Genomic DNA, 22906 nt, shown 5'->3' with positions numbered 1-22906 from the left:
ACAGTTTCGGTTCATTCAGCCTTCAGCCATAAATTCTGTAACACTGGCATTTGAAAAAATGGACAATTTCGGATGGCGAAGATAATTCAAATTTCCCATAAAACATAATTTCACTGACCATGTTACAACAATATTTCGTCGCCTGCCTTTCGCCAGTTGCCTAGAACTTTCGCCTTTGCTGTCGAAAACAGACCTGTTGACATGTTTTTCAGGTCTTTCTAGCTTTATTGATTAGTTTCTCCTCCGTTTTCGTCACGAAATTTTTAGAATAGACCCTCCGCTTCAGCTTTGCCCAGATATTCTCAATGGGACGCAAGTTGAGGACGTTCTTAGGTTGGTGAACTTCAAAACATTTTTTGGATGAAGGAGGCAACTTCCGGCAGGCAGTTTGAGCTGTTAATATTCCCACAAGTTCACTGCATGTTCCGAACGGAAAAGAGCGGCTTTGACATCCTCTTTTCGCTGTTGGTGGCACCACAGAAGCACCTTCCTTGAGAACTTGGTGTGCACTTCAAGTCGGAACTTACCTGGGGGACTGGAGCTGGTTCCCTGCCAATCTTTGCCATCCAGCGCTATATACGTCTTGTCGTCCATGATGACCACGACGTTCCGCTTTGCCGGGAAAATTCTGCCTGTTGATCCGACCACCCGACCTCCCAAAGCCCGGAACGATGTAACCATCTTTCCCCTCTTCTTCTGCTTTAATTTCAGCTGTAGTTTCTTCCGTTCAATGCGCTCATTCTTCTCCAGAAGTGTAAGGATATAATAGATATCGAAACGGGCGAATCCGGCGGACTCAAAGTACCTGACGATATCCATTTTCTTCGCAACGGGATGGAGCTCCCAATACACAAAAACCATGGAGCGCAGTTGCTTTACTGATTTCGCCATAACTGCCGCAGTTCAACTGATAACGCTGTCAAATTTAGTTTGAAAACTCATGGGTTACTATGATTGACGATGGACAAGTGGTCTCATCCTAAGACAAGACCAGACAACTGGCTTCTTACTCTTCTTCGTCGTCCAAAAACGAAGCCATGACATGAAGATGCCAGAGCTGCCAAATATTATAAAATATCGGATTTTTCAAATTTCTATTTTAATGAATCGTAACATTTGGTTGGTGCGAATTCAATGATTATTGCATATTTTCAAATAGACGATCTCAAAAATATGCTTTAAAAGGATAAAATAAGTCTTTTAAATACCCATATCTATAATATAATCGTTTCCAAAACAAATTTGGGATTTTTTTTAGCAAATAAATCTAATCTGACAACCGTTACAGCGTTATGCAGATTCTCATTGTCTGAACCAAAACATTCTATCTTATTATATGAGCAGGAATACAACCAAAACAACGTTAGGAAGCCATTTTATTCATACAAAACGTAATTCAAAAATAAAAATGAAGTGTAAAGCCTTAAATTGTGAGCGAAGGACGGATACTCATCCTGAGTATAAATTTTATCGGTTCCCTCAAGACAAAAATATTCGGAAAGAATGGATTCGATTTTGCGTGAACAGTGAATTAGAAGTTCCATTCTTTGAAATCAAATCAAGCACAAGAATATGTAGCGTAAGTATTAAAAACTAATTCTAAAACATATCCTAATACTAGTATATATACAGGCTCATTTTGTTGATGGGAAATACAATGAAAATGGAGTTACGAAAATTCCGACCTTAGCTGCATCCGCGAATGAGGAATGGGAAGAGATACAAAGTATTGAGAACAATTATGATTTGGTTGACGTATATGAAGGAGATAAACAACTACAGGAAGAAATATTTCGTTTGAAACATCAAATTTCCAAGCTGAAAAGGTAGTGTGTCAAAAAATATGTTATTTTCTAATATTTTATATTGATGTAACCGTTAATAGAATTATATATATATATATATATATATATATATATAAATTTTTCAATTCAATCAAAATATAGTAACAAAATAATTAGGTAAAACGTGTATACAATTCCTTCACATTTCCTCTAAACTAAGTATCGTAATATCAATTAAATTCATTTTTTTTCTAAATTCAATACAAACCCAACGTAATTTATTTTTATTGGCAACACTGGAAAAATCGACTTTGTTTACAAAATTTATCGAAATCGACCAATCAGAAATCAGAACGACTGACAGAAATTTGGTCCGTATCTGACAGAAATTTGGTCCGTAAAAGACCCCCTATTGTCTGATCTTATCTTAGGTCTCATCACCAGGTGCTGAGGTAAACGCATGAAAAATTGGAAAAGTTGTCCATCTTTTAACGCAAGCGTTAGTTACAATCTTATAAAACCTAATAATTTCAAGAACTTTGTTATATCATTGGTTACTTCTCTCAGATTAGTTCTGTCTCACCTTATTTTGCACTAAGCCAATTGTGGTTCACACATGCTGAATGTTTGGGAACACATTTGTAATTATTTTATTTTCCATCATTGTGAAATGACACAAGTGACACAAATCACAATTTCATCAATAGACATTTCTCGTGAAATTTTAATTGAATCTTCATTTTTCCGTGATTATGGACGTATTAATTTCGATTTCTTGCAAAATGCAATGAACTCACTAGATTGGAGCCAACTATACAGCATTGAGGGTTTCAGATCTAGCAACTGACTTCTTTCAATTCACGTCCATTAGACCTTTTTGATAGGTTCGTTTCTGTACGTGTTCCAAGACAAAGGCATACGACTTTTCACATGAATGATAAAATATTTAGTACAATGATTCCCAGGAATATAGTATACTAGGTTAACTACTAGAAATGCTTCTGGTCACTCACACTATAATCAATCAAGCCAAGTCGGATTATCTCTCTTCGGTATTTATATCTACTGATTCTAGCAATGTGCTTTGTGCAAAAGTTCAAAAAGAGGAATGTTTCCAACCCTGCCACGTGCGAGGGAATCAATGAATATTTTAGTAAAAATTTTACGCGTGGTTATGAGCTCTTACCATTTCTTCCGATGAATGACACTGGGTTGAAATTCAACATTCAACGCTTAGTAGCGGACACGCAACCAATTAGGCTACGAAAACCCCCGAGTAATAATGAATCATACCAGAAGTTTAAAAAAAAGTTTGTTCAACTTTTGATTAGTATATCTGTCGCTTCAACTTTTCACGCATAACGGGGCAAGTCAAACAAAGGTTGTAGCAGTTTATAATTCTGAGCTGATTTGAATTGAAGATTTTGTTTGTAGGTTGTGGCAGTTTAGGACATAATTTATGACTCTAACAAAAATTCAGTAGCTTAGTAGTTTCATTTCTGTTCTTGGTTAGAAGTATAATATTTCGAAAATGAGAACGTTACTGCCCAAAAATGCATGGTTGACGTTACCACCAACACCACTCAGTGATGAAAAATGCTTGTTTTTTGTTCTTAATGGAAACATCATGATTGTAAACAATTTATAATGAATAATCTGTTTCTATTTAATAGATACAAAAGTGGACAGGAATAGTTTTATGATTTTCACTATTCTAATTCAATTGAAAAATGTGGCTGGCGCTTACATCCATATTTGGACAGGTTACGTTTATTTATTTTTTATTTTTTATTCTTTATTTGAGAGGCTTTCAGCCTCCTGGGCTGGTTCGCCTTAGGTTACGTTTAGAATACAAGACTTTGAGCGTTAATCCCTCGTTAATTGAATGAAGTCACTTCGTTCTAAAGATGAAAGGTGTTTGGGAATTATTGACTCAACAACTTTTTTAAAAGCTCAAAAAGTGGTTTAAAAGAGAACAATTGAAACTACAAAAATCCATATGTAAGTGCCTGCTAAATGTTCAAGCAGGCACTTACATATGGATTTTTGTGGATTCAGTCATTATTGTTGAGCGGTTGCAACAAAAATATTATTCATCGCGATGGCTAAGCACATTTTTTTCTGCTAGAATTCATCGCGTTCTTAGAATATGCAAAAAGAGAGCATAGACTAAAGCAGGGGTGGCCAAACTTTTGGACATTACGGGCGACTAATTGTTCAAATGTTAGCCTGCGGTCTACCAGCTTTGACTGTATCAAAAAATCATTAGGAAACGAACTAGACGATACAATCAATTTTTAATCCTCCTGTACTCGCGCGCAAAACCGTAGCTCGTATACTCGTGCACGGTGCCACTTCTTGTGCGTGTCTCTGTAATATTGCTATTGTGAAATTTTATTCATTATTGGCATTTATTCAAAGTAATGAAATATATAATTAAATGAAAAAAACCCCAGAAAATATTTTTTCTGCAATTTCATCCAGCATTTAAGTCTTTTAATTCAGCCCGCTCAAAACAAAATTATGCACGAGTATAGGAGGGTTAATTAAGAGTAAAACATAGGTCATACTGATGAATATTCAATGATAAATTATTCTAACAAAATATCGCTTACTAAATAAATGAAGATAAAACATGAAAATCGACTCTCCTCTCAGACGTTTCGCTTCGACTAGGACTTCTTCGGTAATCACCGTCAACATGACCTGAATTGACATTGAATGAATTGACGAGCGTTAAGAGCGAGGATGACTGATGAACTATTCTAACAAATGGTTATTCTAATTGACGTGACTAATGTATACAAATCTGCCTCTTCATTCAACCTGACTTCAATCCACCACTACTACTTCACCCTGACATGAATCTCGTTGCTCGTGTACACAATCTCATTTTAACGTCCATGAAAAGTGATACGAAAACTTGATTTCTGATGCTAAACAGTTGTTACACCATTAATGAGCGGCTCCATTGTTTACCCACCGTGAACTCAAACATCGATACATGCACAACGGTAATAGAATATCAGGTATATAACTCTCCGCTTTTTCATGTAGTGGTAGGCAAAGGAAAAAAGCAAAAAAATATTTTCAACACGACAGTTGTATGGTGTTTTAAAAATTAGATTCTTTATATTGGAGAATGTGTGTATCACACAAGCGATGTAATATATCTGGTATTCTATTTACGTTGATACATGCACACATGATACATGAGAGAGATACGAATTCAGTCTAGGGGAGTCAGTACAATTTGCCGTGAATTCCATTTTATGGTGAAGGATGGAATGAGAAGAAACTTCGTTAGAATAGTTATATAATAGAGTGTTGCGAGTTGCACATTTTACACGTTGCAGAAATGTTTTTCCAGGCAAAATATTAGGAATGCAACAAGCAATCCAAACAGCTCGAGAAATTATGCTGACAGCTTTCACCCGACTGTACCTATAATAGCAAACGAACAAAAATATGCTCAACTTGAATTACATAATTCCCAATATTTAATATTAATTTTTTTCTAGTTTCTCATTCATCACTGTTTTCCTTTCATAATTATATTTCTTGACAGAAATCTACACAATTAATTCACATTACTAATTAAGGTTTTAATATAACAATAACAATACTCAATTAAAACTTGCATTCGCTGTCTTCAAAAAGGTTTCATTGTTTTTCGAAACCTTATGCCGGATGTTTCCAGCATTTTCAATGGTAATTTAACAAATGATATTCCTGGAGAAAAAAATGTTGAAATTGTTCCGAGTGATTTTTTTATTACAAGGTCGAACAACTGAATCTTTAAAAATGAATAAATAACTAACAATCAAGAAGAAAATAGTGAAATGGAAAAATTAATTAAATATCTACTTTCCCAATTAATATTTTTAGAGCCTTTGCAAAAACACTTTATGAAATGATCACGACAAAAAGTGAAGAAATACCTAGAAATACCTTCGCGGGCGACCGGTAGACCGCGGACTACCGTTTGGCCACCCATGGACTAGAGCTTGGAATGACGGGCAGAGGAGAAATATGAAACAGAACGTACCGCGTTGCTTTTCATACCGTTCATACCGTTAGGAGGAGAGTGTTTGTGTGTGATTGAATCGTACGTAAGCCTTTTTGATTTTATTCATTGTCAAACAAGATAATGGTGCTGTTGGAACCGCTATAGAATCGCCTGTGGCCGCAGTGGATGTCTAAATAAAGAGATACATTCTGGCAATGAGGACACAAATCTCGTGTATTGTTCTCGCGGGAACAAGGATGAATCATGTATCAACCATCTTCAGCTGCTTCTACAAAGCCACGCAAACCCATTGGTCTTTTTCAGGGCCACCAAAATTATCTATACATGAGTTATTTAGAAAATTTTGATGAATTCTAAAATAATATTGTAGGTAACAAGAAGTGAAAAGGTGTTCATATTTTTTTTTGTCGGAAGAGGTCTTATATGAATTCAGAAGTGTGTTCGGCCTTATTGGTTGAGATGTTGATGTTTTGAATTATGATTTCCTCAGTTCATTCGCCTCTCTAGCCTTCAAAAAGTTGGACAGTTTGGAAAACTGAACTAAACTCTCGGTCTTAACAAAGACCATTTGGAAAGCGACCATTGTCGTCTGGTCACTAGCTGATGAATCGTGAATGTCCTGTTGGTGACTTTTTTTTATCGATCATTAAATTTTCGTGAATCCGAGCATTGCTACAGGGATAAAATTGACGTCAAATTGCAGCCTATTTCAAGCCGGATGTATTTTATGGGTCATCACAAATTAGCGACTTGTATTTTATTATTACAATGAAAAGTAATATTTAAAAATAAGTTCACTGTGATAAGTGTGTTGAAATCAGTGCTGAAAATATTCACGTTCACGACATTCAAATTCGGCGAATTTTTGCCTTCCTTGTATTGATAACCTACTGCTCAAGCGAGAGTCGATAAATATGAAACAACAATATCAATGAACCCCAGTGGAATGAACACCAACATCAGCTTGCCATGAAGTTCATTTTTCATTTGCATCTTCCTTATCGTCATGGTATTCGTAAGGTCGAAAATGAAGATCATTGCGTGTTAGTGAAAATCAAAGCATAAAATTCAACGTTACCAATTGAGAGTGAAATCGATTAATGGTAAAGGATGGCAATTCATCACACAAAATTCTTGTTTTTGGCGACTTCGGCAGTGGAATGTATAGAATAACTCTTGCTACGTTTTATGAATCTACTCACGATTGCCCGGAAATGGCATATTGCACCATTTATATGTGCAATCGGTGACACGTTTTCAATAAAAATTCACTGCAAGCGATGAAGATCAACTTAACGTTCATGATAATCACCTGAAATTCTTGACAGTAATGAAAGTGCCTGAATACAGGCTTTTCGAAATTCATTCATGTTGTTTTCGATCAATATACCAGACAAAGTTCACGCGTCTCGACTCTTGTGTTATACTCATTATGACAGGTATGGTGTTGAGTTTCAACAGAAGAAAATTCATCCGATACTGGGAAAAATCTAATTCCTTCATTCGTGAATAAATTTTGATAATTTGTGGCACTGGTTGAAATATATGAATATATAACAATTTTAATCTTAATCATCATGATCTTAAAAAAGTGATCAAAATAAAACTGATTGTATTTTTTTTTTCAAAATAGAATTAAATCATTCGAACTTGATAAAAAAAAAAGTTCTAAAAAAATTAAGTTGTGAATTTCGCAAATTCTTCTGCTTACGAAAGAAGTGAATTAACTGTCACAGAACACCCAAAATTTAAAAAAAGATCTCTAATAAATCAAATACCGTTTTCTTGCTAATATTTTCGTCTTTTTCAGAGAATTTATGCTTGACATTTTTGTTTTCGTAAAAAATATCTGCAAAACAAAAAAAAAATTGTGACAGTGTCTTTTCAGAACCTAGTCACTATAACAAATGCTATGGTGTTATTTGCAGTTGATTCTGAAATCTTCAACTTTAAATTTTCGACTTATACTGAAGTCGCTTTTTACGCGGTTTTTTTTTATACGATGTTTTATTTTACGCGGCTTTATTTACGCGGTTTTTGGAATTTACGCGGTTTATTTTCACGTGGATTTCGGAATTTACGCGGTTTTTTTTCACGCGGATTTCGGAACTTACGCGGTTTTTTACGCAGCACGTATCAACGGCGTACAAATTCAATGTGCTAATTGATGTGACTTTTCACGAAATAAGTTTGTATTGTATTACTGATTAGTAGCTGAGAAATAAAAGGAAATACAGATATCATGATTGTAGCATAAAAAAAATCAATTAATCAATTGTAAAAATATGAGTTGCATTTTTAATTGATAATTCACTGTTTCTTAGATTTTTATACGGATTTTAAAATTCACCCGGTTTATTTTTACGCGGATTTTGGAATTTACGCGGTTTTATTTTACGTGGATTTTGGAATTTACGCGAATTTTGGAACTTACGCGGTTTTTGTTTACGCGGTACGTATCCCCCGCGTCAAAAGCGACTCCAGTGTAATTTATCTGAGACTCAATGTCCAGCTACCCCCTCCCTATTAATCCAATTCATTCGAGCCACAGAGCCGAAGCTAAACCATTATGATAGAGCGATAATGATAGTAATAATAACAAAGTGAAATTGAACGAAATGATAACCACGACTGGCTGACGGTCCGTCAGCGCATTGCAACTGTAACAGCAGCAACTGCACACCCGCAGCGTATGGATAGGCATCGACACCACCCACACCCACAAGTAGTCAAATTCGATAATAATTATTAAGTCACTGACGGTCCGTTTCCCTCTCCCCTCTTGCTGCTGCTGCTGCTGCTGCTGCACCCTGCTTGAATCCATATGTCGATGCGCGAGCTTTTGTGTGTGAGCCCCGTCGTGATCGCGAGCGAAAAAAAAAAATCGCGCGGAGAACTTTTAATCTGAATTAATTTTATGAACAGTCCAATTTTCGCGCTGTATTGAATGCACATTTCCCCACGAGCCCCAACGGTGGTGGCCGGAGCTGATTTAATTATTTATATCAATAATCACTTTATGCCGCTGCCGTCAAAGTTGCAAGCACCATTGCAATGTTCGCTGCGTGGATCCATTTCGCGAATGGTTCTTAGTATTCGGTGCCGGATTTAGATTGAAATTTCGTCGTATCGAATACTTTGTTGTCGGAGTGGATTAGAACATCGCTGGAGGATGAATATTTAACTCGAGGAGCAATTCAATGAATCTTTGAGGAGACATTGGGTCATTTAGCTGAAAATCGCATTATTATTTGAAATCGCCCCAAAACCTATTTGCATATAAAAACCCACTCGCCGTCAATCGAAGGTCGCCCAAAATTCCCAAAACATCGCCGCTCTCGGTTGACCTTTGACAATGTCTGCGCGATAAAATCCAACCGGTGACCTTTCCACCGCCACCGCTTCAATCTCATCTCATCTGAGCTGTGTCTCTCTCTGTCTCTCTGTCTCTCGCTCGTCAAATAAAAGGTTGATGCTATCAAAGGTCGTCATCGGTTTGGGTTGGATCGAATCGTTTCACCGAAGCAGCGGTAGTCGATGGGAATTATTTTATCTCGAAAATGTCCTTTCTGCTTCCTTCGCAGGATTTAGGTAAACCCCCGTCCCACGTCATATTTTTCCCACAGACGGTGACGTCTGCTGACGTTTATCGCCGCCACCGCCACCAATTTATCCCACACATTTCGCTAGATATTAACCATTTTTTATCTCTTTTTCTTCGCTCGTTTCCAGATATGAACAAAGAATGAATACGCAGGGGGGCTCCCACCTAGGGGCTCCATTATCGTGGGCGATCGTGGATCTCGGCCGCAAGGAGGTTTCTTCTGAGCCGCCCAGCCAGCAGTCTCCCAACAACGACGAGAATTTGTGAGTGTTCGTTGTGAGGAGTGTTCACAGATTGCTAATTGACGGTTTCCGTAGTATTGTTCCAGGGCACAAAATCATCGAACAACAGTAGGAAAATCCCACTTAGGCCTATTTAGCGAAATAAAAACGAGAGAAACTTAGAAAAAAACTTATTCGGAGTGAGGCGAATTCCAAAGGTTTCAGACGTAAAGATATGGTCGCAGCAGCTGGAGGACAGCAAGGCGGAATGGACGTCGGTTATAATCCTCAGGTGAGTCTCCGAAAACCACTTTCAGATCCATGAAAAAATCATTCTTTTTTTTTTTGTTTGATGATGATTTTTTCTCAGATGAACAACATGTCGATGCACTCTCAATCGTCATGGAACCAAATGAACGGCATGAATCAAATGGGTGGAATGAACCAAATGGGCGGAGGTGGTGGCGGCGGAGCCATGAACCAGATGAACGCGGGCATGAACCCGATGGGTCATATGGGAGGTGGTGGTGGAGGCGGAATGGGTGCGGGTGGAGGAGGTGCTGGAGGTGTGGGAGCCGGGGGTAATATGGGCGCCATGAGTGGGATGCAGATGAACCAAATGGGTTCAATGAACGGCATGGGAAGCTACGGTAGGCATCACCAGCAGATGAATCCGATGGCGCAGATGATGAACATGGGCATGGGAATGGGCGGAGGACAGATGGGACCAGCTTCAGGGATGAACGGCATGAACCAGATGAACAGTATGAATCCACTGAGTCAGATGAATCAGATGTCGCCTATGTCGAAAATACAAGGAATGGCAAACGGGTATCCGCCACACCCTCGGCGAATGGCGCCCTATCCGAACCCTCAAATGCAGATGGCGCAGAAGCGATCGATGTACGGAATGACACAACAAGGAATACCCACGGGAGTTTCCTCGCAGTTTCCTCCGCACCAATCAACGGGAGTTCCTCTACCGATGCAGGCCAACGCCAGTTACGGCAGGCACGGCCCAATGCCCATGAATTACCGAGGTGGGCCTCCCATGATGCCCCAGCGGCAAAACACTCCTCCCTACGGCGCGGCCAGCGGCCACAACCAACAGTATTACAACACGGGCTACCAGAACATGCAGAGCTATCAGCCCGACATCCGGATGAACTACCAGCACAGTCCTGTGCCGGGAAATCCTACGCCTCCACTCACACCCGCCGCTTCCATGACGCCGTACATCAGTCCCAACCCGGACCTTAAGCCAAACCTAGCACACAGTAAGTCATGGGAATTCGCACTCATCAACAACCCCTTCTAACATCCAATTCTATCATTGTTTCACAGAAGACGAAGAGCTCCGGCTCACATTCCCAGTCCGGGACGGTATCCTTTTGCCCCCGTTCCGGCTGGAACATAACCTCGCGGTCAGCAATCACGTGTTCCAACTGAAATCGACAGTCTACAACACGCTCATGTGTCGACCTGATCTGGAGCTGCAGCTGAAGTGTTTCCACCACGAAGACCGGCAAATGAATACCAACTGGCCGGCAAGTGTGCAAGTGTCGGCCAACTCAACCCCTCTGGAGATCGACCGGGGTGACAATAAGAACACCCACAGGCCACTCTACCTGAAGCAGGTCTGCCAACCAGGTCGAAACACTATCCAAATCACCGTCAGCACTTGCTGTTGTGTAAGTGTTCGTCAACCCGGTTTGCGATATGACCAAGATATTTAACGCCACATTTTGCTTCTTTCCCCAGTCCCATCTGTTTGTACTGCAACTAGTACATCGGCCCTCGGTCAACCACGTCTTGCACACCCTGTTGAAGCGTAATCTCCTCTCGGCCGAACAGGCGGTGGCGAAAATCAAGCGCAACTTCACCGTTGGCCATACACCGAATCCCAACCAACCGGGCGTCGATAAGGACTCGCACGAACCAGCAACCTCCACAAAAGTAAGTCCCTTCGAGTCGCGTTTACCCCCAAACCCCTCTCCGAATCTAACGGTATCATATTCCGTTCCGCAGGTCTCCCTCAAATGTACCGTAACCGCGAAGCGAATAGCACTTCCAGCGCGTGGCCACGACTGCAAGCACATTCAGTGCTTCGACCTGGAGGCGTACTTGGCACTCAACTGCGAGCGTGGCAACTGGCGGTGTCCTGTGTGCAAGTAAGTGTGGCTCTTCTCCCCTACCAAATACAGTGATTGGCAAAATTAAGTGCCCTTTTTCTTTTTTTATTCATTTCATTTTTTTTGGGTAAAAGGAAAAGTAAACACATTTTGATCATTCCTAAAATCTATTTTGTTATGTTCGTTCTGAATCTCATTCATGCGCTGAGAACAATAAAAGTTTTTCTCAAAGAAAAAAAACAGTTTGTCTTCCAGACAACACAGTGACAAAGCCCAAATCAGAAAAGCTTCAAAAAAGCTTAACTTAAGGCAAACAAGAACATTTCAATAATTGATATGACCTTCTTAAGCCTTCAAGAGCTCCTGTTAGCGCTTCGGCATGCACGAGATTTTTCAGGTGTCGTGGATTGCGTAAATCCTCGCGTGCTCCAGGGCTTCAAAATAATTGCTTTTATTGGTGACATCGATTCTGTCGACCCTAGCGTCGAGGATGGCCTACAGGTTTTTAATGGGGTTAAGTTCCGGGCTCTGAGGGGGCCATTCAAGGGGATTGATGCGACACCACCGGAAGAATATGATTTTGTTACTTTGGCCGTGTGCTTGGGATCGTTATTATGCTGAAAATTGAAGCGCTCTTTAATGCCCGTCTTGATGAGGGACAGATCGGAATTTTAACGCGAAATGTTGCAATAGGACTCTGCCGTCATGATTCCGTCAATCGTCACTAAGCTGCACACTTCACCCCATGAAAAAAGCACCTCCACACCATCACGCTGCCTCCTCCGAGTTTGCTCTTCACCCGACTTGCGCCAGAAACGAACCTGCCTCTTTAGATTGAAAAGCTCGAGTTTGAATTCGCCTGTCAACAGCACCGTTTTCCAGTACTCCAACGGCTTCTCAGCGTGCTCCTTGGTGAATTTGAGTTGCTGAAGTTTTTCTTGGATCTGCCGGATGCTAATTTTAGGATTTTTCTTCACTTCCCGATGATCTTCTTGCCGGTTCTGGCATCTGTTTTAGGTTTCCTACCTCTGGACGATCAACCACCAATCCGAAGGCCTTCAGCTTCTTAAGATTGTTTTCCGACCGCTGCCTTGCTGATGTCGTGCTTCTTGACAACCACCCGGTACAATTCGCCGTTCTCGACATCTCGAACGACCAATTTTCGGGTGTACAAAGGAATCGTTTTTGAAATAACTGCGTTTTCCATTTTTCTCAATTTTACCAAGTGTGAACACGTGTACAAATGCTTCAGAGCCGTCAAGCCAGTTGTTTCCAGACATCAAAATACTCGAAACACAAACAATCGAGAGGTCGCACAATGGAAACTTATCGAAAATATGTCTACTTTCACAGTGGGCACTTTATTCTGTCATACAGTCATACAGTTCTGTACCGGGCTATAAGTTCAAAATTTCAACAACGATAATACCCTTTTGCCGACTGATCGGAGTGGTATGAAAATCACTTTTTTGGGAGATAAAATGTCCAAGAGTTATATGTTTGTTAATTATTGACCCGAAAGCCTGTTTCAATAGCTTAAACATTGCTTTTGAAAGCAGGCTGTTGAAATCACTTAAATTTGTATATAAGCTAGGGTCCGCTCGGAAATCCATTTAGTCCTCTCTCACTCGTCTATGCATTATGTTCTTCTCTTTCAATCCCGTTTGTATTCTGCCGCCGAACCGAACGGAGGCTTTAGCGAAAAGCGGATAATAAGAATATATCATATTGATATGGGGTAGAGAATATTGGTACAGTAAACCGGGGGCGATTTTCAGAAAAATGCAAATATTCCCGAAATGTTTTGTTCAATTGATACCCAATTATTTTTAAAACTAGTACTGATGCCGAGGTCACAAAGCGTTATGAAATGTTTTGTTGAAAAATTTCTTCAAACGTTAACTTTGAAAAATTTTAAACATGCATTTTACATAATTTTTAACATATAAAAAATTAAATTGACCAATCAATTTTTTTCATTTTTTTCCAGTGTAATATGCACGAAAATGTATAGAAATTCATTCATATTTTGGGTTGTTTTGGGTTCTGGAATTTATGGTTACTGGTCACAACTTGTTCCCGCCATATCTCCGAACATCACATATCACAAGGCGCTAAAACGCTCAGCAGAGTAGTGAAATCAATCGATGCGTGACACATTGAAACGTTTGCATTTGGTACGGTTTTTTGAAAGTTTAATCGTACGGGAAAGGGTTAATGTCGGTTTGATGTGTTAAAAATATGTTTCTTTACCTTGCTCAAAAATGGAAACGAAAATGCGTTTCAGAAAAAGATAATTTTTTATGCAATTTGATAAGCGAGTTCAGTTTGTTTAGTACGTTTGATTAATTACGCCCCGGTGATCAATTTGTCACCGGATGACGGTACTTACATATTAACGCCACCGGAGCCGAAATACAATAGAGAGCAATTCTATTGTTCGCACGGACACTGAGTTGTCTTTTGTATTGTTGTTTTTTTCTGTATTATAGTGGCTTTCAATACTTTTTGACTGTTTCGTCACTTTACCTGAGGTGCTCAGAATAAAAGGGGTGTGAGTGATTCGATCGATTTCTCTTCATCCAATTTTTCTTTAATTAATAACTCAACTGCAAAAACGTTCCAATTTGAGTTTTCTATAGAATCCAATCGATAAGGTAGCTGGGGATGTGTTTGCAGCTAAGTTATGACCAAAAGAGAGAGTCGGTGTAGAGAAATCGATAATGTCACTTACACCCCTCTCATTTTGAGCTCCTCACTTCCATAACGGAAAAATGTCGAGAGTGAGAATTGAACTCGTGACTTTTAGTGTGTGAGGTACGGATGTTACCACTATGCCAGGTCGCCTTCTTCTTCTTCTTATATGGCACTAACGTTCCTAGAGGAACTCCGCCGTCTCAACGTTACTTGCGTCATTTTCATTAGTACTTAGTTGAGATTTCTATGCCAAATAACACGCCTTGAATGCATTATGAGTGGCAAGCTCTAGAATGCGCGTGACCACAGTGCAAGTCAGAGGAAATTTCTTTGAAGAAAAATTTCCCCGACCAGAACGGGAATCGAACCCGAACACCCGGCATGTTAGTTATGACGCTAACCACTCGGCCACAGGTCGCCTCCTCACAGTATTGTTGTTGCCTTGTTGTTTGCAGTATTTTGTTATTTTTCAGTGCTACCAAAAATGCGTATTTGGGTATTTTCCTATGAACACCACCGGAGTGCAATTTTCATTATGAATTTATTTTCTCGTAATGAAACATTAACATTGACCTCAAATGTGATGGGGACGAAGTACCCATCTAACGGTGATAAGCAAACAAAGACGATCCCAAGCCACCGAAGTAACGCAATCCGCGCCGGCCGCCGTTCCGCCGTCGCAAACAGCGGCCTCTCAGAAGCAAAACTGTGTTCCACCGATTACCCAGTTAGTTTGAAACATAGGCGACGATTGTCGGATGGCATACGTTTGCTTAGTGCATTACGTTTGTCCGGTTAATTTTTGAGAAGATTGTAAAAATCTATAATGGTTTGTCGCTAATAAGGACCAAGACCTCTATGGTAGACATATTATGAAGCTATCTTTAGAATGGCAACAAACGTTACAACAAAACGGTGTATATTAGACCCAAATCGGACAATCCGAAGCATATTAAAAATAGTTTTGAATTTCACCCAAAAATAATGGATTACTTTATCCCCTACCTAATATATTCTTGTTGCATAACTACATTTTAATCAATATTTATAACAACAACAACAGTTTTTATGATCCAATAATTTAATGTTCATATCTTTCAAAACGACAACGAAATCATTCACATTTCTCCCAGGATAATAAACACCAAAAATTTTGATGTTGTAATCCAATAGTTCAACTCTCAGAATGTTATTGAAATCATCTACCATTTCAAAGATCTTTCTATGTTTTAACGTAGATAGCACAAAAGTAGAAACTCCACATAGTTTATTATATTGCAAATGTCATTAAGATAAAGCCACGTTTCACTCAACACTTGTACATGGATGTGCTTCAAGTTACCGATTATCTGGACCAGATCATACAGCTTCTCACGACAGCTCCGCATGTTGATTTGCCAAATATTTAAATACGATGAAGAGATCGCCATAATGATCCAGAATCAATAAAGAAGAGAAACGTTGTAGTGGTTACACAGTAAAAATACGTGGTTATTGCTCGATCCCACAGAAGAGTTTTTGTCTCTTTTGATATAAATATACCCTTAATTGGATCATGCGAGTTTGTAGTTAAGCTCTTTCTTTAATTTCTTGCAGCAAATTTTGATCTTTATGCATCAAATGATGGTTGAAGTAGCTTCGCTGAGAATTTTGCCAATCACTGAACATTCTAACTCGCATCTATCCATCTAACCTTGTTTCGTCTCCTCCTACCAGTAAACCAGCGCTGACCGAGGGACTCGAAATCGATCAGTACATGTGGGCCATCCTGAACACGCTGAACTCTCCCAACACCCCGAACGGAATGGACACCGAGGAGGTCGTCATCGATTCGCAGGCCAACTGGAGGGCGATAAAACCGGCCGGTAACGGGGGTAGCTTACCCACGGGAGCAAATCCGTCCGGTCACGGTGGAAACACACCCGGAGCCGATGGAAGTGGACGGGGTGGCTCCACGCCGGGGCTGGTGGGTATCAAACCGGATCCGGACGGGGATAGCAAGCAGTTCAGCAAAGTTATGTCCCCCGGATCAACCTCCCTGCCCACCTGGGATAACATGAACGCGATGAGTCCCTACATGAGTCCCGATATGAGTTCCATCGCGAGTGGAAGCATGATGGGATCAAGGTGAGTCCCTTTGTCCCTTTCCTCCTGAGAAAAACTAATTGTGATTTTTCAACATTTGCAGTAGCTACAACCAGCGGACACAGTACGAGTCCTACCCTATCAAGCAGGAACCGAACACTAACCAGGGCGGTGGAGGAAGTGGCAATGGACCTGGAACGCCGGGCGATTTCGCTAGCAATCCGCTGGCGCATCTTAGTGATTCGGTTAATTCACTCGATCCACTCAACGCGATGGAGAAATCGTTGAATGATCAGGTGAGTATTGTATTAAGATTGACTTACGACCACAAACTAAACCTCTGAATTGTATCCAGATGCCCCACACACCTCACACACCACACACCCCCGGCGGCGGTAACTCCTCTGGACATCCAATGACCCCGGGCGGACCGCCAAGCGTTCCGCCGGCAAATGAGGGCAATTCCAGCCAGTCGGGCAGTGGCAACAGTGGCAACAGCAGTAGTAGTGGTAATAGCAGTACCAACAACAACAACAATAGCAGCAGCAACAATCCTAACAACAACAGCAACCAAAACAACAACAACAACAACAACAACAACAGCAACAGCCATAGCAATCCAAACAGTTTGATGCATTCGCCCCAGCATCAGCAGGGGACCATGGGCATGGGTAACAATCCGGCGGCCAACATCATGAACTCGCCCCAGAGCCTAATGAACTCACCCCAGAATATGATGAATTCGCCCCAGAACATGATGAACTCGGCGAACAATCTCCAGCAGAATCTGATGAATACGATGAACTCGATGATGCAGCAGCAGGGCAATAATGGTGGAGGATTGGTCGGACTGACGGACGTTGATTTGCCAGCAGATCTCAACTTTGATCCGGCAGCCGTCATCGAGGGCGAGGGTGGCAACGATTTGAATGTGAGTACCTTTTGTGGTTTTTGACGTGGGACTACGTCTAACCGGAGTATATGGGGGGTAAAATGAAAACCTAAACACAGAACATGCAGGAAAAAATGAAAGATTCCGAATGCTTATAACTCGAACATTTCTTACTGGATCGGAAAGATGTTTGCATCAATTGATAGGGAATATTTCTACTCTTCTATCGCATTTAATAAAATGTTATTTTTCATTAGATAAACAATAGTATAACTGTAAAATGTTAAGCGTTATCTAAACGCCCTAACTGCCTCATTTTGATTGGCCCGATCTACGATTTCCCTAACACAGCCATCAAAACCAAGCAGCCTTGGGGAAATCGGCATTGAAAATACATGAAAGTATGGGAACTTTTGCTCTCACCGAAATGTGTTCCCTCACACAGACTTCAAAACCAAGCAGCGTTGGAGAGATCGACATTCCAAATACATGTAAGTCGGGGGCTTTTTTGTTCCTACTGAAATGTGTTTCCTTAACACAGACTTCAAATCTATGGAGCGTGGGAAAATAGTCTCAGAAAATAAATGCAAACTGCGAGTACTTTTGTACTCGCTTGCCTTTGTGCAAACTAGAATATGTTTCCTTAACACGGTCTTCCGAGAAGTACGTACACTTGAGAGATGCAAACTTCAGAAGGAAACGTAAAATGAAATAATCGTTTGATAATTCTTCCGTTCACATGTTTTGTCCTAGGTATCATACCAAACGTAAAAGTACTGTCATAAAATTTACTTGTAATTAAGAACATAATCTATCACAATGCATGAATTTACCTTATATGGAATTATACAATCTTTTTACTCATAAGGCGAATATATTGAATTCTAGAATTGTTTCATTCAATCAAAAATTTAATCAATACAAACAAATGATTGGTACGATAAGGTAGTCCCGCGTCAACCTTGCGATTATATCATAGATATAACCCACCCATTTTTTTTCTGTACATCTCATTTCGGAAGTCTTCCTTTTTTTGATGATAAAGACTTTAAACTCTCATGTTCATTCGTGTCTAGCCTAGAAAAAGACCATTTAGAATATTGTCAATGGGTCCTAGGATTGAACCCACGATTGTTCGCTTAGTAAACGATCGCCTAATATATTTAGTTATGAAGATCCCCTTTTCGGAAATGTTGTTTTTGTTTGCTTGTAGTAAATCGTATATAATTATGACAATAGTCACACTAGATGTCTTCTTGAATGGCGTTAACTTTCCCTGTGGAACTTTTGCCGTCTCAACGTATGTATTAACTATCGTCATTTAGTAATACTCAGTTGAGATTTCTTTAGCCAAATAACACGCCTTGAATGTATTCCGAGAGGCAAGCTCTAGAATACGCGTGACCACGAAGCAAGTCGAAGGAAATTTCTTTGACGAAAAATCCCCCGACCAGAACGGGAATCGAACCTGAACACCCGGCATTATAATGTGAGACGCTAACCACTCGGCCACGGGTGCAGACATATATGTCTATCACGTGTATATCATACCGCCCAAGCTATGGGATATATGATGCTGTATATGTGCTAGTGATAAGATGTTGTTACATACGTACATTTTATATATTTTATATAACATTGTCATATCAGTGTGAAAATCATCATATATCGTAGTGGTTCTCAGATTTTCGTCAAAAGTTGTAATTTTGTTGTCTATCGCAAAACATTAGACCCGCATTTTTTTTTTTTATAAGGGTGCCCATTTCAATTTAAGGATGGTCCGAAAAATCTTTTTTTCCACTTTTTCCCAAAAATGACTTTAAAAAAAAATCATAGCTTTTGAACCACTGAATAGATTTAGATGATGGACATATCAAGTTGAAGCCTTTAATAAAAAAATATTGAACTTGCAAAGAAAACGGATTTTATTTTCGTTTTTATTGATTTTAGTCGTTTTTTATTGTTTTCATGGCTTTGGACTAGAGGGCGCTTTTTTATAATTTTTCTTGAAAGCTGGTGAATTCTAAAATAGCATATCTTGATATCAGAGATGATATTTTTTTCGTTTTTGAGATATGATTTTTAAAAGTTAATTCATATCAAAACAATAATTTTTGGTGAGATGAAGTTCGCCGGGTCAGCTGATCTGAAATATAAGCAGTTAAAACTCGTACATATGATACGAAAGAGATGCAATTGGATATCCTTGTGTTTTAGTGGAAATAACATGAAATTTATACAGAAATGCTTTTGTAAGGTTAAGTGCTACATGTTTAAGTAAACAAATAGCATGAAGTAAAAATATTCATTCCTCGAAGTTCTACATTGATTCAAATTTACGTTTATACGACTCAAGAACTGCATCTGTGTCATGTAAACCGATCCTTGTTATACCGGATTACGAATTGATGAAGAAAATCGGAGTTTTCGCATTTTTAACGATTTTAGATATACATAATGTGTGCTCCCGTGGCCGAGTGGTTAGCGTCATAACTAACATGCCGGGTGTTCGGGTTCGATTCCCGTTCTGGTCGGGGGAATTTTTCGTCAAAGAAATTTCCTCCGACTTGCACTGTGATCACGCGGATTCTAGAGCTTGCCATTCAGAATGCACTCAAGGCGTGTTATTTGGCATAGAAATCTCAACTAAGTACAGGGTGGGCCATTTAAAGTGGAAGCATCTGGCAACCCCATAACTTTTGACAGAGATGTCAGATTAACAAATGTCATACCGCGTTGGAAGCGTCATTTCAGTACAATTTTAACCATGGAACAATACACACCTAAACAACGCGCTGAAATTGTTCAGCTGTACATTCAAAATAACTTCTCAATTGTGTTAACTAAACGTGCGTGGAAAAATAAAAATAAAGTTAAAACATCGCCTGGAGACAACACTATACGTCGATTATATGCCAAATTTATATCGTCTGATAGTGTTGGTAATGCACTGGCATTACCAACAATCTGTCCAGACAACGACCAAGACGTTTCGACGAGAATACTGATGCCGTTCGAGCCAGTGTTGCAGAGACTCCATCGACATCAGGTCGCCATCGTTCGCAAGAGTTAGGCATCTTTTTATTACCATTTGTTCGTGAAAATGAATTGGACAATTACTGGTTCCAACAGGACGGCGCTACATGCCATACAGCGGCTGCCACGACCAAATTATTGCGCGAAATGTTCCCCGGAAGATTAATATCGAAAAACGGCGATTATGACTGGCCACCGAGATCACCTGATTTGACGCCTCCTGACTTTTTTTTTATGGGGATATTTAAAATCCAAGGTATACACTGGTAAACCAAGGACCCTGGCTGCGCTGAAAGACAATATCCGACAAGAAATTGCTGCCATATCGGCCGAAACATTGGGCAAAGTGATGGAAAATGCCGAAAAAAGGGCACATTTTGCGGTCAAGGCCAGAGGCGGTCATTTACGAGATATCATAATCAAAAAGTAGTTAGAACAAATCTCCTTGGACCAAAATAAATGAAATTCAAAAAAAAATTTTTTAAATTCCACTTCTTTACTTTGCTATTGCAAAAACAAATCCTTCCACTTTAAATGGCCCACCCTGTACTAATAAAAAAAATTATGCAAGTAATACTACGCTGAGACGGCGAAGTTCCTCTAGGAACGTTAGTGCCATTGAAGAAGCAGAAGAAGAAGAAGAAGATATACATAATGTATAGTTTGATCGTCATTATATATCAGGGATGACCAAACGGTAGCCCGCGTAGGTATTCCTAGGTGCCCGCCAGCTGCTATCCTAGACCAGCTACCTCCGAATAAAATGGATAAAATATCCATCCGCCTTTTGCCATGATCATTTTATAAGGCGACCTCAATAAAACATATTAGTTGTAAGAGTAGATATTTTTCATTAAAGTTCCCGTTTTGATATTTTATTTCAGATTGTTAGTTATTTATATTAACACATCCAATTGTTCGACATTACTTGTAATAGAGCAAAAATTACCACTAGAGACAATTTTAACAATGTTTCCTCCATGCATATTATTTGTAAATAGACAAATTGAAAATGCTGGAAACATTCGGCATAAGGTTTCGAGAATCAATAAAAACTACATTTTTGAAGAGAAAATTCCGCCTTTGAAAACTGCGAATTTATTGTTATTTTTGTTTCAAAACTATAATAAGTAATGTGAATTAATTGTGCAGATTTCTTCCAAGAAATATTGTCATGAATAGAACAACGGTGATGAATGAGAAGTTAGAAATTTTTAAAATTAAATATTGTATCCTATGAAGTCATTCTAGATGAACAGAATTTTGCTGGTTAGCTCTATTTTGCAGTCGGGTGAAAGCTGTCGGCATCATTTTTCGAGCTATTTGATTTGCTTGTTGCATTCCTGATATTTTGTTTGGATATTCGGATATTCGACAAGCTTCAAGTCGAGAACAAGGGCGAGGCCCTTTATTTGCATTGTAGGAAGTAATAAACGTATTTTTACTTAAAAATAATGAACTATGATTAAATTTTTCGTATAGAATGTGTTTACGCCCCGCAATCTAATAATTCACCGCTACCCCTGTATTTAGTTATCTTGTTCCGTTTTATTGTCACCTTCTTATGTCATATACTTGAAGAAAGAAAAACTCATTATAATTGTAACGTGTAAAACGAAAGACGAGTTTATTTTCTTTCTCGCTAACGCGAGTAGATTTTATTCAGTCCACTGAAGTAAAGGCTGAAATCCATAGGTCATTCGAACCGGATCTTCGTTTGGAACAGCCGAAATTGATAATTGACGAGATTTTCCACTGGGAAAACTCGATTCTTTGAAGTGAAAAAGTGAACATTCGGTCGAGGCATCGCGGCGTCGGTCGATTGTGTGTGTATGCTGTTGACGAGCTCAAAGTGTGCACACTCTGAGGATCAAACAAGATCGAACTTGTTTGAAATGCTGACCGGGAAAACCGGGAATCTGAAGCTAACAAGGTTCCACTGGGAAACCTCGATTCTTAAGAAAAAAGAATAGTGAACAATTGATCTGCCCATCGCATCAGAATGAATATTCCCTAATAGAGTATCGAGTTTTCTGCAAAGAATATCGAACAGATTTTTTTTTTGTAAAGGATTTTCTATTACAATTATGAAGTTTTTGTGAATATATTGAAATAATTTTAATTCTAGTCGAGTAAGAGTAAGTACTACGAATTTAAATATTCGGTAATCATAATAAAGGTAATAGTGCTAATGACTTAATGTTATGAGTTAATATTTATTTAATTTTGAAAAAAATATGTTGAACTTGTTTTAATGAAAAATTATAGATTTTTTTTCCCTAATATCCGGTATTCCGGTAACCGCAGGATAGCAAATATTGGCCAGATAGGCCGGATACCGGATAGTTACCCGATATCCGTTTCATCTCTAGTTTTACCTTTAGGTGATTCTGGAATACAATAATTATCTTGAGTGAATTTTTAT

The 22906-nt window shown here is 39.3% G+C and overlaps 2 protein-coding genes across 2 annotated transcripts in view; one reads left to right on the top strand and one right to left on the bottom strand.

The window, feature by feature from the left end:
• Positions 1-22906, bottom strand: part of LOC129770993 (putative alpha-L-fucosidase) — a 442537-nt gene that overhangs the window by 257887 nt on the left and 161744 nt on the right. The gene's annotated exons all lie outside the window — the stretch shown is intronic.
• LOC129770992 (zinc finger MIZ domain-containing protein 2) overlaps positions 1-22906 on the top strand; it is a 216496-nt gene that overhangs the window by 186973 nt on the left and 6617 nt on the right. The window contains exons 2-10 of the mRNA XM_055774218.1: positions 9547-9681; positions 9736-9931; positions 10010-10916; positions 10984-11330; positions 11401-11595; positions 11668-11810; positions 16185-16595; positions 16657-16849; positions 16909-17484. Of these exons, the coding sequence (XP_055630193.1) occupies positions 9875-9931; positions 10010-10916; positions 10984-11330; positions 11401-11595; positions 11668-11810; positions 16185-16595; positions 16657-16849; positions 16909-17484 (2829 nt within the window). The 5' untranslated portion in view covers positions 9547-9681; positions 9736-9874. The remainder of the gene's footprint in view (positions 1-9546; positions 9682-9735; positions 9932-10009; positions 10917-10983; positions 11331-11400; positions 11596-11667; positions 11811-16184; positions 16596-16656; positions 16850-16908; positions 17485-22906) is intronic.

Source organism: Toxorhynchites rutilus, chromosome 2, assembly GCF_029784135.1.
Source record: "Toxorhynchites rutilus septentrionalis strain SRP chromosome 2, ASM2978413v1, whole genome shotgun sequence".
Lineage (NCBI taxonomy): Eukaryota > Metazoa > Arthropoda > Insecta > Diptera > Culicidae > Toxorhynchites > Toxorhynchites rutilus.
This window is presented reverse-complemented; position numbering and strand designations above follow the sequence as displayed.